This window comes from Aquila chrysaetos, chromosome 5 (genome assembly GCF_900496995.4).
Source record: "Aquila chrysaetos chrysaetos chromosome 5, bAquChr1.4, whole genome shotgun sequence".
NCBI classification, from domain to species: Eukaryota; Metazoa; Chordata; class Aves; order Accipitriformes; family Accipitridae; genus Aquila; species Aquila chrysaetos.
In genome coordinates, this window is record NC_044008.1 from 71,856,262 (window position 1) to 71,877,172 (window position 20,911).

General features: G+C 36.0%; 1 protein-coding gene across 1 annotated transcript in view; it reads left to right on the forward strand.

The window, feature by feature from the left end:
- SUZ12 (SUZ12 polycomb repressive complex 2 subunit) overlaps window positions 1–20,911 on the forward strand; it is a 34,085-nt gene that overhangs the window by 5,544 nt on the left and 7,630 nt on the right. The window contains 7 exon segments of the mRNA XM_030014725.2: window positions 3,028–3,096; window positions 5,913–5,962; window positions 8,789–8,874; window positions 10,325–10,556; window positions 11,360–11,462; window positions 14,152–14,257; window positions 18,310–18,487. Of these exon segments, the coding sequence (XP_029870585.2) occupies window positions 3,028–3,096; window positions 5,913–5,962; window positions 8,789–8,874; window positions 10,325–10,556; window positions 11,360–11,462; window positions 14,152–14,257; window positions 18,310–18,487 (824 nt within the window).

Here is a 20,911-nt window from a genome sequence, read left to right on the forward strand (position 1 = left end):
AGCCTAGTTAAAACCACAAAAGTTGTAGTTTAAAGGTAGTTTGGACTACTTAGATGTAGTGGCAGAACAGTCTCAACTGAACTTCCAGAGGAGGTTAGCAGGATAGTTGTTTGCTGATCTGTGCTGGTAAATGCTTTCAAATGTGCACGAGACCTTAATTACCATTCTTCATTCAAAAGAAATGCTTAAGGTATGCGATCCTGTTATTCTGGTGAAAAAGCAGCTTTAAAAGAGGAAGAATATCCGAACTAGAGTAGAAGATCTTCCTGAGGCTTATACTAGGAAAAATTTATGTACCTAGCTTTGGTGAAAATGTTAGTAGAGTTCTGTTTGCAAAGAAGTATCTTTCAGAACTGCATCATTGTTTGTCTGCTTATGTGGACTGTGACTGTACATGTATATTTATTTATTCCCGTAGAACTTCTTAATTCTGCCATTTTTAAATTGCTGATCATTGTTTTGATTGCCATTTCAGTAAATAGTATCATATGTAAAATATAAAGAAGTTATGTCCAAACTTTATAGAACTTACCTATCACAATAGTAGTTATAGCTCCACATCTTTTATCTCTAGCTCTGCGGTAGTCTGAGAAAAATGCCAGACAAATATATCACTTGGAGGTAGGGAAGTAAAACTGCATTTTTACCAACAAATTATTCATTGTTGTTGGTCCGTACGTTTAATACTTAGAAAGTGTTTATAAAGACCAGAATGCTTCGAGTATAGAGAAACGGTGATAGAGAATAAGTTAATGGGCATGTGTCAACTTGGGCTAAAAAAAATACTGAAGTTTGCTGCTTATCATTGGAGAGGTAATATGCTTTGGTCAAGTGATACTTGATGGAGAACTGAAATGGGCTTTCTGCCTGTGGGTCTGTCTTCAGGTTACTATGTTATTAGACCAAATGGTGGTGTTGGAAAGAAGTTGCTAACTGTTAATAAAAGTTGCTTCCCACACAGTATTTGGATAAAAGAATAATTTTTTTATTTATTGGCAGAGTAATGGCATGGTGTGATGTGACTTTTAATACTTTGTTAATTATTACTGTGCTTGACTGGAATAAGAGTGGGTGGAGAAAGGAATGCGCAAGATGCGCATACTTGTAGCACAAGTAGCACAAGTAAATGCTGTCTTGAAAATCCTGGGGTGTTGGGGATGGTTATTACAAAAACTTAATTTTGTCTGTTATGCATGGGAACATGGTAACATAAAAATAATAATTCAGTTTAAAGGAGTTTCTGTAATTTTTTTATGTTCTTACAAGTTAACTTCAAAGGCAATAATTTTGATTTAATGGGTTTTTTGATTGCTATTTTTAGTTTTTCTGAAAGATTTTTTTAGGAAGGCTCTTCTTGTTGTGACTAACCTGAGTTTGAAATTAGGAAAGGTTGTGTCATTGTTCTTTTTGGATCAATAATGCTCACAAATATTAAATGCAAGCTGTGTCAGATATTAGTATATTTTATGAAAGATTGTTAAACTTTCCCGCATTCCTGAAACATGTTTGTCTCTTAGCTGGTTTCTGGCTCATATTGCGATCATGACATAACTTTGATCTAGAGCTGTTTTAAGCAATTCTTTAGTCTGAAGAAAGCCTCCTGAAGATAAGTGTACTACTTGCTGTTCTGCAGAACCATGGCTGATTTTGATGAGTTTGGGCAGAGTGCATGCAGAGACTTTTTTACCTTAGAATCTGAAGCTTTCAACTAATTCCTCTGTTCTTAACATCTCTTGCTTTAAAGCTGAGCGTTTCAATGTTCATTTTGATAATCCCATATTTTTGTGTAGTCCTTGAATCTGTCATCTGTGTGAACCTTAGTCTGAGTAGAGCTTTGAATCAGTGACTGTTTGCTACACAAATCATGATTATTTTTCTCCTTGTTATCTGACTGCAGCCCTGTACTTGTGTAGTGTTTCTCGTCCAGTGCTACCATTTAGCCACCATGTGATTTGTAACTAAATCATTCAGATGCATTACATGCTGAATGTAGGCAATGTATGACATCAGTGTTTCTTCAGTCAGGGTATTTCTGTGGACGATGTTTCCCACTTCCCCAGAGCATGTCGTTGTTGTTTCCTCCTCGTTTCCCGCCCCCCCGCAAGAAATCCAGTATTTGGCAACAGCTTATGTTCTTCTTAGTTCATTTTTCTAAGGTATAAATGTAAAGGAAGGATGCCCTCACAGTTCTTGCATTGTCATCTAGTGTAATGCAGTTTTGTTGGCATCTAGGTCCAAGCACTAATTTTCCTTTGAAGAAAAATTGAAAGACTATTCTGGAAACTATTGAGTAACTTCTGTTCATGAGGGAACTTTATTTAGCAGTGAACATTAAATTGTATGTATGGTAGAACAGGCTGAACATATGAGCATGAACAGACTGATGTCAGACTTACGGAGAGAAGTGATTTGAAGTGATTATTTTCTATGACATTGTTGTCATTGGTTGTCGTCGTCATCCCATTTCCTGTGAGCATGCTCTAGAAGCAGCTTCAGAATTTGTTGTTCTTTGTATTGTGTCCATTTAATATAACTTAGTGGAGAAAGAAGGGGGTTTTCTATAATTAGATTTTTAACATCTGTTTTTTCAGATAAGGTTTTAAGTGTTTTTCATTATTATTATCATCAAGATTACAATAGTAATGACTGAAGAGCTGAGACGTAAATTCCTAGTAGGTATAAGTGTCACTAAAATGGGAAGATTTTCTTTCACCAAAGCTGAAATGTGGTTAGACATGTTCATTGCACGGTTTGCATATGGTGCTGTTAAATGACACTTCTAATGAGCAGTAGGATTACTTCTGAAAGGCGTGGTTTTAATTCTTTGTATTATTTTGATACTGCTTGAGAAGCAGTATTGCAGTTGTGTCCCTAAAAAGGGTGCTTTCTGAACAGAAGGCTAAATTTGTATACATAGACAGTTTAAGATTGGAAACCAAGTCAAAATTTAGACTGAATAAATTTTCTTGTTATATGTTATGGGAATAGTGGCTATGCAAAACTATTCTTTCTGCTTTTTCTTCATAGGAAAACATTCAAAGTAGATGACATGCTATCAAAAGTAGAGAAAATGAAGGGAGAACAAGAATCTCACAGGTACTGTCCTGCATATATATTTGTATGTGTATGTACAAATGAACACATGCATGTGCTAAATCAAAAGTCTTTTTGATTGATAAAATGAAAGTGATGAAGAGTAATTATTAGAAGCCAGGTACTTAGTGTTTGAAATGGTGCTTTCAGAATCTTAAAATGTGTGTATGTGTGGTGGTTACTTAAAAACTTGGAGAAAAGCAGTATCAGGATAAATTTTCAATATTCGTCGTGCTGTTTCTTCAAATGTGTATAGACGCCTCAAATAGGTATTTGCCTTAATCTTTTTTTTTTAAGATTGTCAGTTATGTCAGTAACTAATCTGTGCGTGCTGGAAATAAAAAAAAAAAGGCAGATTTGGGAAAATACCATGAAGTTATATTATTTGGTGTTTATGTGGTTGTATACTTGCTATTTTTAACCTTACGTTCATAGTTACATAAAAAAAAAACCCCAAACAACCACAACAAAAAAACCCAAACCAAAACAAAAAAACCCCGAAAATTCTAACAGTATTTAAAAGATCTTACCCATTTCAAGCCATAATAGGGTAACTAGTTATAAAATGTTTTCATTAAAGGCTGTAAAGCTTACAGTTTTCCCTTCTAATTTTCTTGTGAGAAGTATTGCATATTCTGAGATTTTTCTTGTGGTCTGACCCCACATATATCTCATGTTGAACCTTTGCATAGTTCTATCTGAATAACAGTGTTCCCTCTTTAACAAATAGATAATTTCAAGTATTAATCCCATACGAAATTGTCATTTGGGGGTGGCTTACTCTGAATTCTAATTGTGAAATAGTAATTACCTTTATACTGGTGTACCTATTGGTTTTGTCATGTTAATTTTCTTTTTTCCACAAGAGTTTACTTTAAATTATGTAACACACTTAAATGTTGCTTACAACTCATAATTTACCAGGTCTCACTACTGTGCTTCAGAAACAAATACTGAACTCTTGCTGAATTTGACATTGTACTTGGCAAAAGTCAAAGTTCGGCAGAGATGTGAAGCTTGGGAATGATGCGTTTCAGTTCATTTTCATCTTAGCCTGTCTTTGTAATGATGGCAAAGAGAAGGCATAGCAAATATGCCTGGTCTGTTGTTTCTTGATGCATTTCCTAGTGCTGAAATAAAATGGTATGAAAAGCTTATTCACTGAGAAGTGATGTGGCATACAATGTGTTTGTGATACTTGAGTGCGATAGATGATGACCATAACAATTTGTTAAAAATTGTATTCTTTCTGTATGAATTAGTTAAACACCTAAGCTTTTTGTGAAAGTATGTATGATGGAGATGAACCAATCCATTGTAGGACTTACAGAATAATTTTGTTCTAATCTATACAATTCAGTCAGAGATCCGTTTTAGTCCTGCAGGTTGGCTTTGTCTTCTTTTTTGGTAGAAAGACTGTAGATAATTTGCCAATATACTTCTATTTAACATACTGAATAGATGATGAAATGCAAAGCATTCTGGAAATTTTAAAACAAAACCAGACATTTTAAAGACTCACCTATGTTGCTGGAATGCGTGAAGACCTGCTGAGATATTTTTTTGCTTGGTTTTAACAAGCTGTTCTTTTTCCATAGTGTTTGCAAATAATTAGATTACTTCAGAGGCAACCATGCTAGATAGAATTTAGTCTGAAACAAATTTGTAAAATTTGTGTTCTAAGAGGTTTTATAGATTTACTGTATATTATTTTTCTTAATTATCTTTTGCTCCATATATTGTGGATACTTGCTAGGTAAATATTCCCTTTTTAAGGATAAGGACCATGTTGAAACCAAATAGTCAGAATATTGATTTGTGTGGGTTTTGTGCTTTCAAAACTATTAGAAAACATACTTTAGTCTAGAATTGGTCTGGAAAAGTAACATGGATGCATGATGCAAGTTGGTATAGATGCAATCTTTTGAATGCTCAAGCTGTTGGGCACTTTGACTAGTCATCTTGGTGCTCTTGGGAATGTTTGTGTTTAAAAATAAATGTTGAATGTCAGGTTGTATCTTCCTGAGAAGTCAGTGAAGGTGCTCAAAATTGTATCTGGTGTTCTAGTGTAACAGATGATATTTTGTTCAATATTATGTACTTCAGAAATACTACATGGTTTTGAGATCCATTTTAATCAAGGTTCTTGAATACTTGCTTTAAGCCGAAATGTGTTCTGAATATAACAATTGGAAATAATATGGGTCTACAGTCAGCAGAATAGTCTAGGCTATGAGTTGCAGCGTGGTGAAACAAAATAGATGCAATTATTATTTTGATTGCATATGTTATGGATGATATGGACTTAATGTGACTGGTAATCTTTATTTCTAAGGCTGTAGCTTTCCCATTGTAAAGACTCTGCTTACCAAACTTAAAATACTTTTTTAAAAAAAAAAAAAATCTATTCCAAGTGTATGGTTCAGGCTGAAGTTCTAGAAAATTTCCAACAAAACTTGTCTATTGCTGATGAATGTCTAGGAAATGTGTTTGCCTGCCTGTGAAGGCAAGATCTAATGTCCTCAGACAGTGCCCTACTACTGTAGTGTTTAAACCTCTACTTTGTTGGGGTTTTTTAATGTATCAAGTCACAGAATACATAGAGAGAATCAGTCTGTAAAGAGAAAACTGGTCTACAACTTTGCCTCAATTGCAACTGCTGTATCCAGGCAGTTTCCAAGTCAGAAAGATGGACCGCTTCATTACAAGTTCTGCCTCTTGTGTAGGCCTGTCCTGAACATCAGTGAATAGAGTGGAGTGGCTGCTGTGAGAAAAAAATACTTACTTGTTCTAACATTCCCTTTCTTTTTTCTGTTTAGCTTGTCTGCTCATTTGCAACTTACGTTTACTGGGTTCTTCCATAAAAACGGTATGTTTGCTAATTCATTCATTATACTGTTAATTTGTATAGCACCTTTGAAATTAGTGTAGATCTTTGAGGGGAATATTGGAATATTTTGAATCTCTCCTGTTTGGATGAAGATTTTAACTTGTTTAAGTTCAGACTGTCCCATTAGTTCCAACACTTTCAATAACACTTAGCATAATTGTAATGTTAAGCAGATAAGCCTTCCGGGGTTTTAGTCAAAACAGTGACTTTGAGAAATACTTCAAGGCATCATCCATTCACACTGAAACAGACCTTGAGGAGCTGCTGAAGAAAGTGATTTTATGGGAGTGTGTCTTTGGTGTATTTGAAGTAGCTTTAAAAAAAACCCTCAGCCTTCAAATAGTTGGAAGAGTCAGTGTTTTTTATTTTAAAATAGAAGCATGAGAATAAATTTTATCAGGTAGAGCCTAGAAATGAGGCAAAGGCCATGTCAGCGATTATAAAAGCAACGGAAATCATGTATTAGTGATTTGCAGTCATTCTATTGTGTCTTTTATGCACATAAGGCTTTACCTCTCAAAATCGGAATATTGGACTTCCCAGACCAGCGCGAAGGGTTCTGTTCCTTTAACGAAAGCAGAAGTGACATGCTTTGTGCTGTATGGGCATGGGTAAATTAACTGTCTTTTTACTTCCCTGGAAAAAAAACTAGCTGTTTATCTATTAAAATAAAGCAGTGTTTCTAATTTTTCAGTTAAAAATATTCTGAATGGCATCTTTGTCTTTGGATGTAAAAGCTAATAAAATTCATGTAACAGGTTTTGTACTTTTTTCTGGAAGTTATGTTCTCTTAAAGTATTTTGTGCTTAACCAGATCTATTCAGTAAGATGTTTGAAAGTTAAAGTTGCAAATGTCTAGATTTCAGAATCGCTTCTTTATTAAACTGTAATATTATTTTGAGAAAGTTCTTCAAATCTGTAGATTAGGAACACTCTGCTTCTGGAACTTCAAAATACTGCTGGTCTCAGTGGATAGCATTCATCTTGTTTCTGCTCTGAGGAACTTCATGTTGTATGTTGCTTTTGGTATTTATGCTGCGAAACCACAAGAGATAAGGAGTTTTGGGGCAGCTGGTGATAAGAATAGAGAATTATATTATAAAGGTGGAGGAAAGGGTATGCAGATGTGTCTTAAATTCAAATATGTAACTTAAAAATCTGTTCCTTCTGGACAGTACATAGTAGTAAACCTCACATATGGAATTTACAATACCTAGTGGATAGGGTAGTGGTTCCATAGATTTTGCTGGCAGACCTTGCTTTTCTATTACGGTGTGGTCTTACACAGATATGGGCTATAGTAGATATTAAAGATGTTAATGTATTTGACTTTCTGTGTGTTTTTGAATGTTTAGACTACACAACTCTACTGGTAACTATAAAAACCTTTCACTTCAAGCAAGTACTACATACAGTGAAAGCCTGATGGTCATTTGTACCATAGAAAAGGATATCACTAACATAAGTGATGTATGCTATAGTGAATATTAAATATAGAAAATATTTAAATTAATGAACCTGGCACAATAAATATGCTTATTTGTCTGGATATAAATTATGTTAGAAACTCTTGAAACTGAGAGGGTGGTGGAGTTTTGGTTGGGTTCTCCCCCCTCCCCTGAGTTGCTGTATTTGCTAAGAAGATTTCTAAATAATCATGTTTACAATTAAAAAAAAAAAAATCCCTTTGTTTCATAAAACTGCTAGTGTCTGTAGATGAGTTACCAGAACACTCTCTCAACTGAAACACATTAAGCTTGTTCAATGTGGATATGCTGTTAGGAGGAAAGTAAGTGAGGAGACATGGGTTATGTTGTCTTTACTATGCTTTGCTCTTTATATCTGATGAGCATAACAAAGTATTTCATTGAATGTCAGATTCTTTGTGACATGGATGAAGGTGAAGCCATTGTGCTTTTTAACTTAAGCCTGTAATGATATTTGTAAGATTTTAAAAGAGCAGAAATAACTTCTTATAGATTCACTCAGTTTTGGCTGATCATTGTTTTTCAGAATTTCTTCCACAAACTGTTTTTAACCAGATATATAATCAAGATTTATCTTTCTTTTCTTTTTCTATATGAGGGCACATTTCCAGGTAAACATGAATTCACATGATGAAAGGTTCTCTTACTATATAGTGAAATTTATTTTGTAAGGCAGTTCTTAATTGGCATTGCTGATCATACTGCTGGTAGTAGCTGTTTTGAAGACTCCAGGCTCTAGGAAATTTATAGTGCAGAGACTGTGAAGCCAAGTCTTATTTTCTAAGATTATTTTTTTTTCAGGTTCTTCCAAGAGTCTTTTAACAGCTATTGTGGATATACTTAACCTTGAATAATCTTTAAAGGTTTTTTTTTTCTTAATTTTGTTTTGTTTTCCTATCTGATAGCATCTGGATCTTAAGTTTTGATGCAAACCAAATTCTAGGTTTGCAAGCTGTACAGAAAAAAATTATAGGAAATAATTTGACTCATCTGTTATCAGTGTGTTCTGACTTTCCTTAAACCTACCTGTATCGTTTTTCTCTGCTATAAAATGGTTTTGGCAATGCCAGACGTAGAAGCTTACTCTTTTAAACATTGGAGATCAATTGTGCTTTTTAATCTGCTAGTATTAGAATAGTTAGGGTAGGATATATTCTCAAGTGGGAATTTGCAGTAAGTTTGGGGAGAATTGAAACTTAGAATTTGACTAGAGGTCTTTGTGCCTGGAGGTACCTATGGTTAAAAAGTAATTACAGGTGGATTTACACCATTGAATAAATCTTCACTTTTTCAGAACTTAAAATATTTTTCTGTTTAGATAAGCCATCACAAAACTCAGAGAATGAACAAAATTCTGTAACCCTGGAAGTACTGCTTGTGAAAGTTTGCCACAAGAAACGAAAGGTAAAAATTATTTGACAAACTATTAATATATATTAAAGCAAAATGTTTACCTGATTCTGGAACATTTAATTAACATTGCCATGCAACAAGGTAATGGTGAAATGATGCTTCTGTTGAGATTAATTTAGTCGTTAAATTTAAGAACTAAGCTGTTCAAGTTGGTTTCTATTGACTGGGTAAGGAATTCTTAAGAAGCAAATATATATATATATATATATATATATATATATATATGTGGATTTTGCTCTGCTTTGTGAGAAATAACTGGAAATTTAAAAAAAACATTTGGCTTTCTTCATTGAATTTAGCTTGCTTGTGAGTCAGATTCACTCGTGAATTTCAGTCACCTCTATTTTTACTTCAATTTTTTTGTATCACATCATTAAACTATTAATTCTGTTGTGATGTCTAGAGGCTTAAGTAAACCAGGCAATCACAAAATCATAAAATAGTCTATGCCTTTTAGAGTTTAGAAGTAAAAAGGAACAAGTTGTAATTGTTTTGAATTCCCCAGTTATCTGCCAAGTCTTGTCTCTTTCCTTGCTTTTTCTGTACCTATGTTTTTTACATTGATCATCTCAATTACTGCAGATTTTAGCTACTATGAATCATAAACAATTTTAATCTCTCCTTTTTTTTTTTTTTTTTGAGCATCTTTGAATTTGCTTGCTGTTTTAGCTATGTTTGTTTCACACCAGTTGGCAAATTATCTTCACAGCTATGGGAGTATGGGAGGCTCAGTAATGCATGCTGTAATTTTTAACCAAAAAGGGAAAGATTTGCAGTCAGAACTTTGTGTATATTGCCTAAGAATGTTTTGACATGTTTTTAAGAGTTAATATTGTTGTAGCCAATTTTGTTACTTGGTATAGTAAGGATAAATATTGTAAAAAGCAGGAGGTGGTGATGGTTATTTGAAATGTTTTGCTGCAAGTTTCATGCTTAGGCCATCTTGCCTTGTTTTTCCAATACTACACAGTGTTCAGTGATCTATTTGAGAGATACTGAATATAATAAATCCTAGGTAAGTGGTTCTTTATCTCCCAGATAGCGCAAAGTGCACTTTGTAATATTGGAAGGAGAAGATAGGAAGCCCTTGAAATATATATATAACCAAAACATTTAATTTCTTTAGGTAAACAGAATTAAATTACTATTAATGACTGTTCTACAATCTTTCTGAGTGCCTCATGTTAGTGTTAATTTAATCACTTAGAGAAAGATGGCTGCTGCCAGAAGTGGTTATAAAATGCCAGTTTTATTTACACTTTCAAATATCTGTTTTTTACATTTAAAACCTGGGATTGTTGTTCCAGATTTTTTTATTTACATCTTATTTTCAAAAAGATGGCAGGACAAGTACAATTCATATATGATATAAATTTTAACACTTAATGTCTTTACTTTGTATTCTAAAAACCTAAACATTAGCTTTCTTGTTTTCCTACAGGATGTCAGTTGTCCGATAAGACAGGTTCCTACAGGTAAAAAGCAGGTGCCTTTAAACCCAGACCTCAGCCAAATAAAACCAGGCAACTTCCCATCACTTGCAGTTTCCAGCAATGAGTTTGAACCAAGCAACAGCCATATGGTGAAGTCTTACTCATTGTTATTCAGAGTAACTCGCCCAGGAAGAAGAGAGTTTAATGGACTGATCAATGGTGAAACTAATGAAAACATTGGTAACTTCAATCTTTAAATATGTCTTTATAAGGTTTATCTTGTAGACACAAACACAGTCGTCTTGATGTGCAGCATAGGTCATACTCTGAAAAGGGCCAGTAATAGATGAGTGACTGAATTGGCTTTCATTTGTTTTCAGTCTTTTTCAAGATGGCGCTAAAATACAGTTGGTAGCTAGAAAGTGCCCTTCTATTTTTGTGTAAATTTAACACCAATTTTTACTAATGTGTGATGGTGAAGGTGTGAGGCAACACTGTTTGAGTGTGAATAATGTAGGAGCGCCCTGTGGTTGCTGTGAATATCATTAAACCTCCAGCAACACCGGAGTCAATACTACTCAGCTGTAGGTGTTATCATGGTCTCTCAACAAAACTAAATGACTAGCCAAGAAAGAAAATACCTTAATAACAAACTTTAAAAAAGCTATTTTCTTAATCTTATCAAGACATGATGTGTTACATCACAAATGTTACAGCCTTGGAGAGTGCATGTAGAATGAAAAGCTTTCTTTCTCACTATTTTATAGCTACAAGAGGAAGACTATCAAATCCCAGATTCTTTATGCTGGCAGAGTAATATGACTAAACTGTGAATATATGTGAACATATCTAAAATATGATTACTGTTAAGCTAAGTGCTCTTTCTCTTGCCATTGAGCTGTTCATTAAATACTATGTCCTTTTCTATTGTATGACGTATCTGACAATCAACAGCCAGTTATATTTTACAATTGCATAGAAGCTGTTTGTTCTCTTGAATTTGTGCTTATATAATAACTGAATACTGTATTTCTTATGTACAGATGTCAATGAGGAGCTTCCAGCTAGAAGAAAAAGAAACTCTTCAAATCGTGAAGATGGGGAAAAGACATTTGTAGCACAAATGACTGTATTTGATAAAAACAGGTAATATTATTTAAAATAAATATTGTTTCTGTTAATTGTTAGGAATTTCTTTAATATTAAATCTGTTCTTTATTTTCAGTGTTGGCTGTCTTTGGCTGCGTTTTTAGATGGTATTTACAATAAGATCTTAGGCTTGTTGTCTTTAAAAAAAAAAGTCTACAGGTTTCATAATGCACATTTTATACTGAGACCTGTTCAGTGACAATTGTAAATAATTCCTTTCCATGAACTTGAGTATTGTCCTGGTTAATCTACCTCAGTTTGTCTGTTCCTTGTCAGTGTTTTGATAGATGTAATTTCTGTAGTTCTGTTAAAGATCAGTGACAGCATAATTAAAAAGTACAACAAACAAACAGTCTCTGAAGTATGCTTACTGCTTACATTCTATTTAGTGGCATAATTTTCTCCATGCCCAGGCTCTTGCTGATGCAGTCACAGATCTTTTTCTGCTAGCACCTAAAGAAGCCATTAGTTCTCCATTACTACAGTGAAATCTAACAAGTAGTTAAAATCGTAATAGGCTTACTGTGTCGTGTAGTTTTAAGTGTGATGAAATATTTTAATATTTGTTATCTTGACACTACTTAATATATTTTAAAGAAGGTGGAGTGGGCTGAACTCACATGTAGCTATAGGTTAGAGCAATCCAGATAATTCAGAAGATAAGTAGCATACCATTTGCCAGTAAGTGGACATTGTAGTTGTTTGTCCTGCAGAAGATAATACCAGCAACAGCCAGAACACAGTATATGAAAATAAGAGTTTTATCCATGGCAAATATAGATCCCAGGTAGAGGTAGGTATTTAGATAATTGCTTTATTAGTAAAAATATAAATATAGCTTCAAGAAAAAGCTGCTTAAAACATGGCTCCAAGTGATTCTGACAAAATGGTTGTTTATCCAAATACAGTTTTAGAAGTCTTATATTTTGAATAGGTTTTTTTTAAGAAATGTCTTTCTCTAATCTGTATCTTCTTAGTCTTGACAATATTTTGTTCTTTTCTATTACTTAATTCCACTGGATAACTTTAATATGCTAAACACGGTATGAACCCTTAGGTGGTTTTGTAGTCATGATACATAAGCTAGGACATTTTCAGCTGTGCTGCTGTATAAGTGACACTGATTTGCAGCAGAACCAAATCATGCATAACAATTTGTATTTTTTTTTAAATCTTTATAATTCTACTTTATGTGGAAAGCCATCTTCAAAATATAAGCTATTAACTGGATTAATTATTTGTGGATTTTTGTAAAGTATAAGCTATTCATTTATGTCAACCTCTTAAAGTTACAGTCTTCTGTTTGATGGAGAAATTGGAAAATAAGTTATTTTACCCAGACTCCAGGCCTGGGAAAGGATTATATATGTATCATGCAGATCTAGGAAAAGTATTGTCCTAAGGCCATTATCTTCTCTATGTATATGTTGGGGTTTTTTTTACCTTTTGAGGCTCTTGCTGTTCTAAATAGAGTAACTGATGAAGGAGTTAGTGGTTTACAAGATGCTGTCAAATAGAACAAAAGGTCTCTGATGGCTTACTTGGTGTGTTTATAACTTTATTCTGCTGGGATACTTCTGCTGCAATATGGTTCACATGTAAAAGAAAAAGATAGGCTGTAGTTTACCTGTTCTAATAGCTCACTGTAGAATCCTGAAGGGTCTAGAAACAGAAACAGCCTTTTTCTGCAAGACATAATTCCCAAGTTCAAACTGTGTAACTGTTTGCATACATTCACATGGAATTTATCTATTTAGCAACAACTCATTTATTTTCAATGATGCTTCTGCAGCTTTTTATCTGTTGTCAGGAATTCAGTGCCATTGCTTCAGAAAGTAATGTCTCAAAACAAAAAATGCAAAATCTCAGGAAAGTGAGGTTTTTATTGTAAATTGATATTACTTGCTGATCTGTGTTGATATCTTTGAAACACATGTATCCATGAAACATTTTCCTGTGACTGTAGCTTTGATTCACTGCTTTTTCTTATTTGCTTCTCCTGTGCTGTTCAGCAAGTGGCAACAAAATAAAGCCATTTCAGTAGAAATCAGAATTTCTTAAGCTTCACTGAACAGACTACTACATAGGAGGAAGCAGGGTGGGATAGGGAGGAAAGTGAAAATGTAGAATGTTGCTTAACGTGTTTGAATTACCCATTCTAGTCCACGTAAAGCAATTTTTTTCTTTGCTTTTTTGAGAATGTCATAATTTATACTTACTATGTTGAAGTCCTCTTAAGGTTACATCTGACATGGTTCTGATATGAAGATAGGATTCTTTAGTTTTGGAGGCCTGATTAGAGTTTATATTGGTTTGCTAGAACAGACTAGTTATTAATAAAGCAGGAATAAATAAGAGATGATTGGGAGAGGGTATCATTCTGTTGGGGTTTTGTTTCTTCACAGGAAGATTCCCATCATAGTATTAATTTTGTATTAACAATAGCTTTCCTACATCTCTTGGATTCACTTGGATGGAGGCTTTTGCGTTAATGTTTGGCATTAGGCAGCTTTTTCATTATGGATGGTGTTTACCTAAGATTCACACTTAGTTGCCAAATAGATTTGCCTGAAAATCTGCCTTTAGTTTCATGGAAACTTAGTTACTATGAAATATATTCTACATTTTAATATGCAAACAATAAAAATGAGCTGCTTTACTCATAACATGTACTTTGTCTTGACAGGCGCTTGCAACTTTTGGATGGGGAATACGAAGTGGCCATGCAGGAAATGGAAGAGTGTCCCATTAGCAAGAAAAGAGCAACATGGGAAACAATACTTGATGGGAAGGTATGGATTGTTTTAGTGGCTGAAAGACCCGTCTTCACTTAAAATGGTCTAGATTAAGGTGGAACACAATTCGAAGTGCAGTCAGTGGCTGTTTCTCTGAAAATGGATTAATTTGAACAGGAGATAGTACTTCTCTTTCAGGATGTAAGGACATAAGTTTTAATTTAGCTCTCGGTTTAGGAAAGCTTTGGCTATACTAGATCATTAATACAAGCAGATGTTAACTACTATGTAGGTGTGGCAGCTGTCTCCTTCAATGACTTTTGAATTTGTTTTATAAAATCAGGCAAATTAAATAGAATCATAGAATCATTCAGGTTGGAAAAGACCTTCAATATCATCGAGTCCAACAATCATCCATGCCCACTAAACCATGTTCTGAAGTACCTTGTCTACACACTTTTTGAATACCTCTAGGGATGGTGACTCGACCACTTCCCTGGGCAGCCTATTCCAATGTCTGACAACCCTCTCAGTGAAGAAATCTTTCCTAATATCCAACCTAAACCTCCCTTGCCGCAACTTGAGGGCATTTGCTCTCGTCCTATCTCCAGGCACCTGACAGAAGAGACCAGCACCCACCTCACTACAACCCCCTTCAGGTAGTTGTAGAGAGTGATAAGGTCTCTCCTCAGCTTCCTTTTCTCCAGACTAAACAGCTCCAGCTCCCTCAGCCGCTCCTCATAAGACTTAGGCTCCAGGCCCCTCACCAACTTGGTTGCCTTTCTCTGGACACGTTCCAGCAACTCAATGTCTTTCCTGTAGTGAGGAGCCCAAAACTGAACACAGGACTCGAGGTGCAGCCTCATCAGTGCGGAGTACAGGGGAACAACCACCTCCCTGCTCCTGCTGGCCACACTATTTCTGATACAAGCCAGGATGCCGTTGGCTGCCTTGGCCACCTGGGCACACTGCTGGCTCATATTCAGCCGGCTGTCAACCAGCACACCCAGGTCTTTCTCTGCTGGGCAGCTTTCCAGCCACTCTTCCCCAAGCCTGTAGCTCCGCATGGGGTTGCTGTGACCGAAGTGCAGGACCCGGCACTTGGCCTTGTTGAACTTCATACAATTGGCCTCAGCCCATCGATCCAGCCTGTCCAGATCCCTCTGTAGAGCCTTCCTGCCCTCGAGCAGATCGACCCTTCCCCCCAACTTGGTGTCGTCTGCAAACTTGCCGAGGGTGCACTCGATCCCCTCGTCCAAATCATTGGTAAAGATATTAAACAGAACCGGGCCCAACACCGAGCCCTGTGGAACACCACTAGTGACCCGCTGCCAACTGGATTTCACCCCATTCACCACTACCCTCTGGGCTCGTCCATCCAGCCAGTTTTTCACCCAGCAAAGAGTACACTTGTCCAAGCCGTGAGGTGCCAGCTTCTCAAGGAGTATGCCATGAGAGACAGTGTCAAAGGCCTTGCTGAAGTCAAGGTAGATCACATCCACAGCCTTTCCCTCATCCACTAGGCGGGTCACCTGGTCATAGAAGGAGATCAGGTTGGTCAAGCAGGACCTGCCTTTCGTAAACCCATGCTGACTGGGCCTGATCCCCTGCTTATCCTGGACTTGCCATGTGAGCGCTCTCAAGACAAACTGTTCCATAATCTTCCCCGGTACCAAGGTCAGGCTGACAGGCCCGTAGTTCCCCGGATCCTCCCTCCAACCATTCTTGTAAATGGGCGTCACATTGGCAAGCCTCCAGTCCTCTGGGACCTCCCCTGTTGACCAGGATTGCTGATAGATGATAGAGAGTGGCTTGGCAAGCACCTCTGCCAGTTCCCTCAGTACTCTTGGATGGATCCCATCTGGTCCCATAGATTTCTGAGTGTCCAGATGGCATAGTAGGTCACTAACCATTTCCTCCTAGATTAAGGAGGGTATAGTCTGCTCTTCAGCCTCGCCTTCCAGCTCAGGAGGCAGAGTACCCTGAGAATAACTGGTCTCCCTATTAAAGACTGGGCAAAGAAGGCATTAAGCACCTCAGCCTTTTCCTCATCTCTGGTGGCAACGTTCCCTTCTGTTATCTATCTATCTATCCATTAAAGGATAGATATTCTCCTTGGGATTCTTTTTACTGCTAACATATTTGTAAAAACATTTTTTGTTGTCCCTTACGACAGTGGCCAGATTGAGTTCTAGCTGAGCTTTTGCCTTTCTAATTTCCTCTCTGTATGACCTAACAAGATCCCTGTACTCCTCCTGAGTTGCCTGCCCTTTCTTCCAGAGATGATAAACTCTCCTTTTTCTCTTGACTCCTAGCAAAAGCTCTCTGTTCAGCCAGGCCGGTGGTTTTCCTCGGTGGTTCGACTTGCAGCACATGGGAATAGCCTGCTCCTGAGCCATTAAGATTTCCTTCTTAAAGAATGTCCATCTCTCCTGGACCCCTTTGCCCTTCAGGACTGTCTCCCAAGGGATGCTCTCCACCAGTGCCTTGAAGAGGCCAAAGTTAGCCCTCCAGAAGTCCATAGTGGTGGTTTTGCTAACCCCCTTCCTTGCCTCACCAAGAATTGAGAATGCTATCATTTCATGGTCACTAAGCTCAGGAAGGCCTCCAACCATCACACCTCCCACCAGTCCTTCCCTGTTTGTAAACAGTAGATCTAGCAAGGCTCCTGCCCTGGTTGGCTCACCCACCAGCTGTGTCAGGAAGTTATCTTCCACACACTCCAGGAACCTCCTAGATTGTTTACTCTCTGCTGTGTTGAAATGTTTGTTATTATAATTAATTCAAGTTGGACAAATCCAAAGGAACAAACTGCAGAAGCAGAATATTTTGGGGAAAGAAAGAGGAACCCAAAGCTTTCATAGGTGTGATCTTACACACATACCTTAAGAGAATGCTCTTTAAATTTAGTGGTGAAAGGAGGAGGGAGTGTCAGTGTAGGAGAAGGTGGTGTGCAGAGAGAAATTGTTGACTAAGGTGAATCAACACTTGGTGATACAGTGAATGCAGGTGACTGTATGCACTTACATAGTCACATGCTTCCGTGTCCTGGGAGAGTATCAGTTGTAAGTGACTGAGGAGAAGAATATGAAAATTCTAGATGGTTGCAAAGTAGTTGTGTATCAACATGATTATATAATTACAAAAAAAGCAGAGATCCAAAGTATATAGTAAAAATATAGTTATAAGCTCTATAATCCTATTCAGCCTTTACCTGGAATACTGCTTCTGATTCTGTTAAACTGTGTTCAAGAAATTAAAACTGAAAAAGTTAGAAACAGCTTTTAGGAAGATCATAGGAGGAGATCCTCCACGTGTAAATGTGCTAAAAAAAGATATATATAAATTCCTGTAACTTTATTAAACTGAGACAGGGATGTGGTTGCTTTCTGTTGTTGGGAGAATGTGAGAGAGGTTTTTCATGCTGGAGGTGCTACCCCGAAGAGAATAAAAGTCACCCAGATCTGATAAGCACATTGTCATTGGTTTTCTGTTTTTGCAGTAACATTTCTGTAAACTAATGAGGCCTAAATATAATAAAGAGCTTTTAAGATAGAATTCTGTAATCTCATTGATAAATTTAAGGTATGATTCTTGATAATAGGAGTTTGGACTCAGGTCTCTTCTGTATCTTTATTACTATTAACTTAAGTAAGTGGAATGTAAGAACATATCTACAGGAGAATATTACAATAGCATTTTTACGGCAGACAGTGGTACAGTTTTAAAGCTTGTGTATTAATATACAATACTGGACTGCAGAGTTAGAAGTAGGTGTGAGTAGAAAGAGAAGTACATTGGCAGCAGGCTGGTGGGTAAGTGTTGTTTTCTTTCTAGTCAGGGCCCATGCTGTTTACTCTTCAGTATTTCACAAAGATCAGGATGTGCATGAAGTGGTTGCTCAGTAATGTGCAGGAAACTGCATAGTCATCCTCTTCAGCTTTTTTTTAGTATTTCTAAATGTGTATGCTTATGTTGAAAACACAAGGACTTCAGATGATTAAAAAATTGTATCTGTTCCCATTCTGTGAATATTTTCTCATGATTGTTTTTGTATATGGGAAGACACTAATTCTGCTGTTTTATTTTTTTATTTCCTCCCCTCCCAGAGACTGCCTCCATTTGAAACATTTTCTCAGGGACCTACACTTCAGTTTACTCTTCGTTGGACAGGAGACACAAATGATAAGTCTACAGCTCCTATAGCTAAGCCTCTTGCAACACGAAACTCTGAAAGCCTCCCTCAAGAAAACAAGCCCAATTCTGTTAAACCTACTCAGACTATAGGTAAGCAAACTTTGGTTTTGCTGCTGAATAATTATCTCCTTAGCACTTCTGTGCTTTGGGGTTCCTGACTCATTGGTGCAACTGCTTCAGGTAATCTTAAATGTGAAAAAGCAAAAATGAATGGGCTTTGTTATATCCCATATTTTATACATTTTTTAAGGTGCGTTTAAAAGCTAAAAATGATGGAGTCTTTGACATAATGACAATATTGAAGTGATTATATACAACGTGCATAAATCCTGATGTGAAATAAACCAGGGGAGAAATCTGTGAATAGGACTTCTAGGGTTGTCTGTATTGCTCTACTCATTTTAATTACTGTTTTATAAGTATTTGGATTTATAGTGTTAAGTTCCTTTTTTTTATGCTTTGCAGTGAAAATAGTTTTAAAATTTGTCTATCAGATGATACATTTAGCTCTTGGAAAAATGTAGCTGCTACTGTGAAATATGACTGAAACTGTCTAAAATATTGTATATTACATTGCATGTTTGTGGTGTAAAGGTAACTCAGGTTGTTTAAGAAGGTTTATGAACTAGCACTAATCTTGCTACATAGTTTGATGTCTAGGCATGGTCCCATGATAGAAGCACAATATACTTTTTTTTTTTTTTTTTTTTTAATTCTTTAGCTGCATTTTCTGCATATTCACACACGTTAACAAAGATTTATGTTTGGGCCTAAAGGTTTTTTTTTCCTACTTTTATTCATTTTGGGCAGTCTGAGGTTGTCTAGATAGAATGCGGGCTTACAGTTAGTACTGTCCAAAATTAGTTCTGTGTGGGTAAGAGCAAGAAACTATTACTACAATGTAAGGTAAGTCTGTATTTGTTATATGTAAATTAATCTGTATGTATTATTGAACTAGTTTCTCGTTAGTCATTAATTAATGTTTAGAGCCTTGTAATTTAAAACTAAATGCTTTTTAAGTTCAGAATTTTTCAGTGTTCTGAGATGTAACTGGTTTTGTTACCTTCTGCAAGTTAGCTCCTGTACATTCTTTCCAGAAGAGTTTACATATTGTCAAACTTCATAATCAGCTTTGAACTTTAAATATATATCACATTAAAAGCAGTAGTGGGTAAACTATTTAAAATTGGGTTACTTAAAAATGTTTCCATGAAGCAAGGTTAAGTAGCATACAGTTATCTTGTTTTTACTTCTCTGCTTGGTTTGTATTTAATGTAGTAGTGGTACTTCTGTGGTGTCACTGAAAATGTAATTACCATTGTAATCTGATCCACTACTCTAATGTTTTTGACATTATGTAATCTCAATGTTGTCTGCTAATATTCACTGCAAATCTAAAATTACAGGTTTTGTTACCTTAATGTATCCCGTTGCCTATTTAAACACGTTAGTTCAAGAGCTATTGAAATGCCTAGAAACTGCCCATTCTGCTGTTGCTGCTACGAAAAAGCTTGTCTTGTGAAGCTCCTGAAGATAAATATTGATCCTAAATTTACGTAGGTGACTTTAAGCACTATTTTAGAAAAACTTAGTAAAATGTCCTTTGATATTTCTGTAGGTATATGTTAAAAAAAAACAAAACAAAAAAACAAAAAACAAAAAAACCCCAAAAAACAGGTATGTGTTCCAGATCAGTTTCTTTTATCGAAGGTCTTCCAGGAATGTTTGCCTTTACATAAGGTTAGCTAATCTGTATCAGTGCTGGGTCTTACCTTGAAAATTGCAATGAACTTACAAGGTTTGACCCTTAATATTTTTCAAAGAATGTGCGATAGCACGCTTTTTAATTCCTGCATGATGTAAAAACATTAACAGACACATACTTGCTGTGAGATGTTTTGCAGAAGATTGTAGTATTAAGATACGTATTTAGATATGAAAAACAACCCCATGATTTTTTTTCTTCTTCAAGAGTTGTTTAGATCTTCTTGCAAAATACTGGGATAGCTGCTGGGGTGGGGGTAACTGGTTGTATACTGCAGTCCAGTTAACTGAAAACTTCACAAAGTGATGCAGCTGTACAGCAGGTAGCATGCTATTTGATTATAATTATATCAAGAAATTAAGCTTAATGTAGTTCTAAAATTTTAAAATTTGTGATTAGTTCAGTTGCTTAATTGCAATTTTGTTAGTAGTTTTTAGAAAACATGTTTCTTCCTTGCTGTCCCAGAGCTTATCTCAAAAAAGCCACTACTAAAATACTTTTTGACACTAGATAGAAAAGACACCTTTGACCATTGTGTACTTTTTTTTTTTTTTAATAGCGGTTTCCTGTCTCAGGGTCATGTTTAATCTGAAACTCCCCTTTGATTACTTAGTGGTAGTGGGAGCTGGCCTAGATACTATCTTTCTTTTGTCTCCTTCACAGTTGTTTGTAACTTTGGCCTGGAATGTTGTGTTGGCAGGTAAGGCCCAAGGACAGCTGGAAGACTTAAATTGTGCAGAAGGCAACAG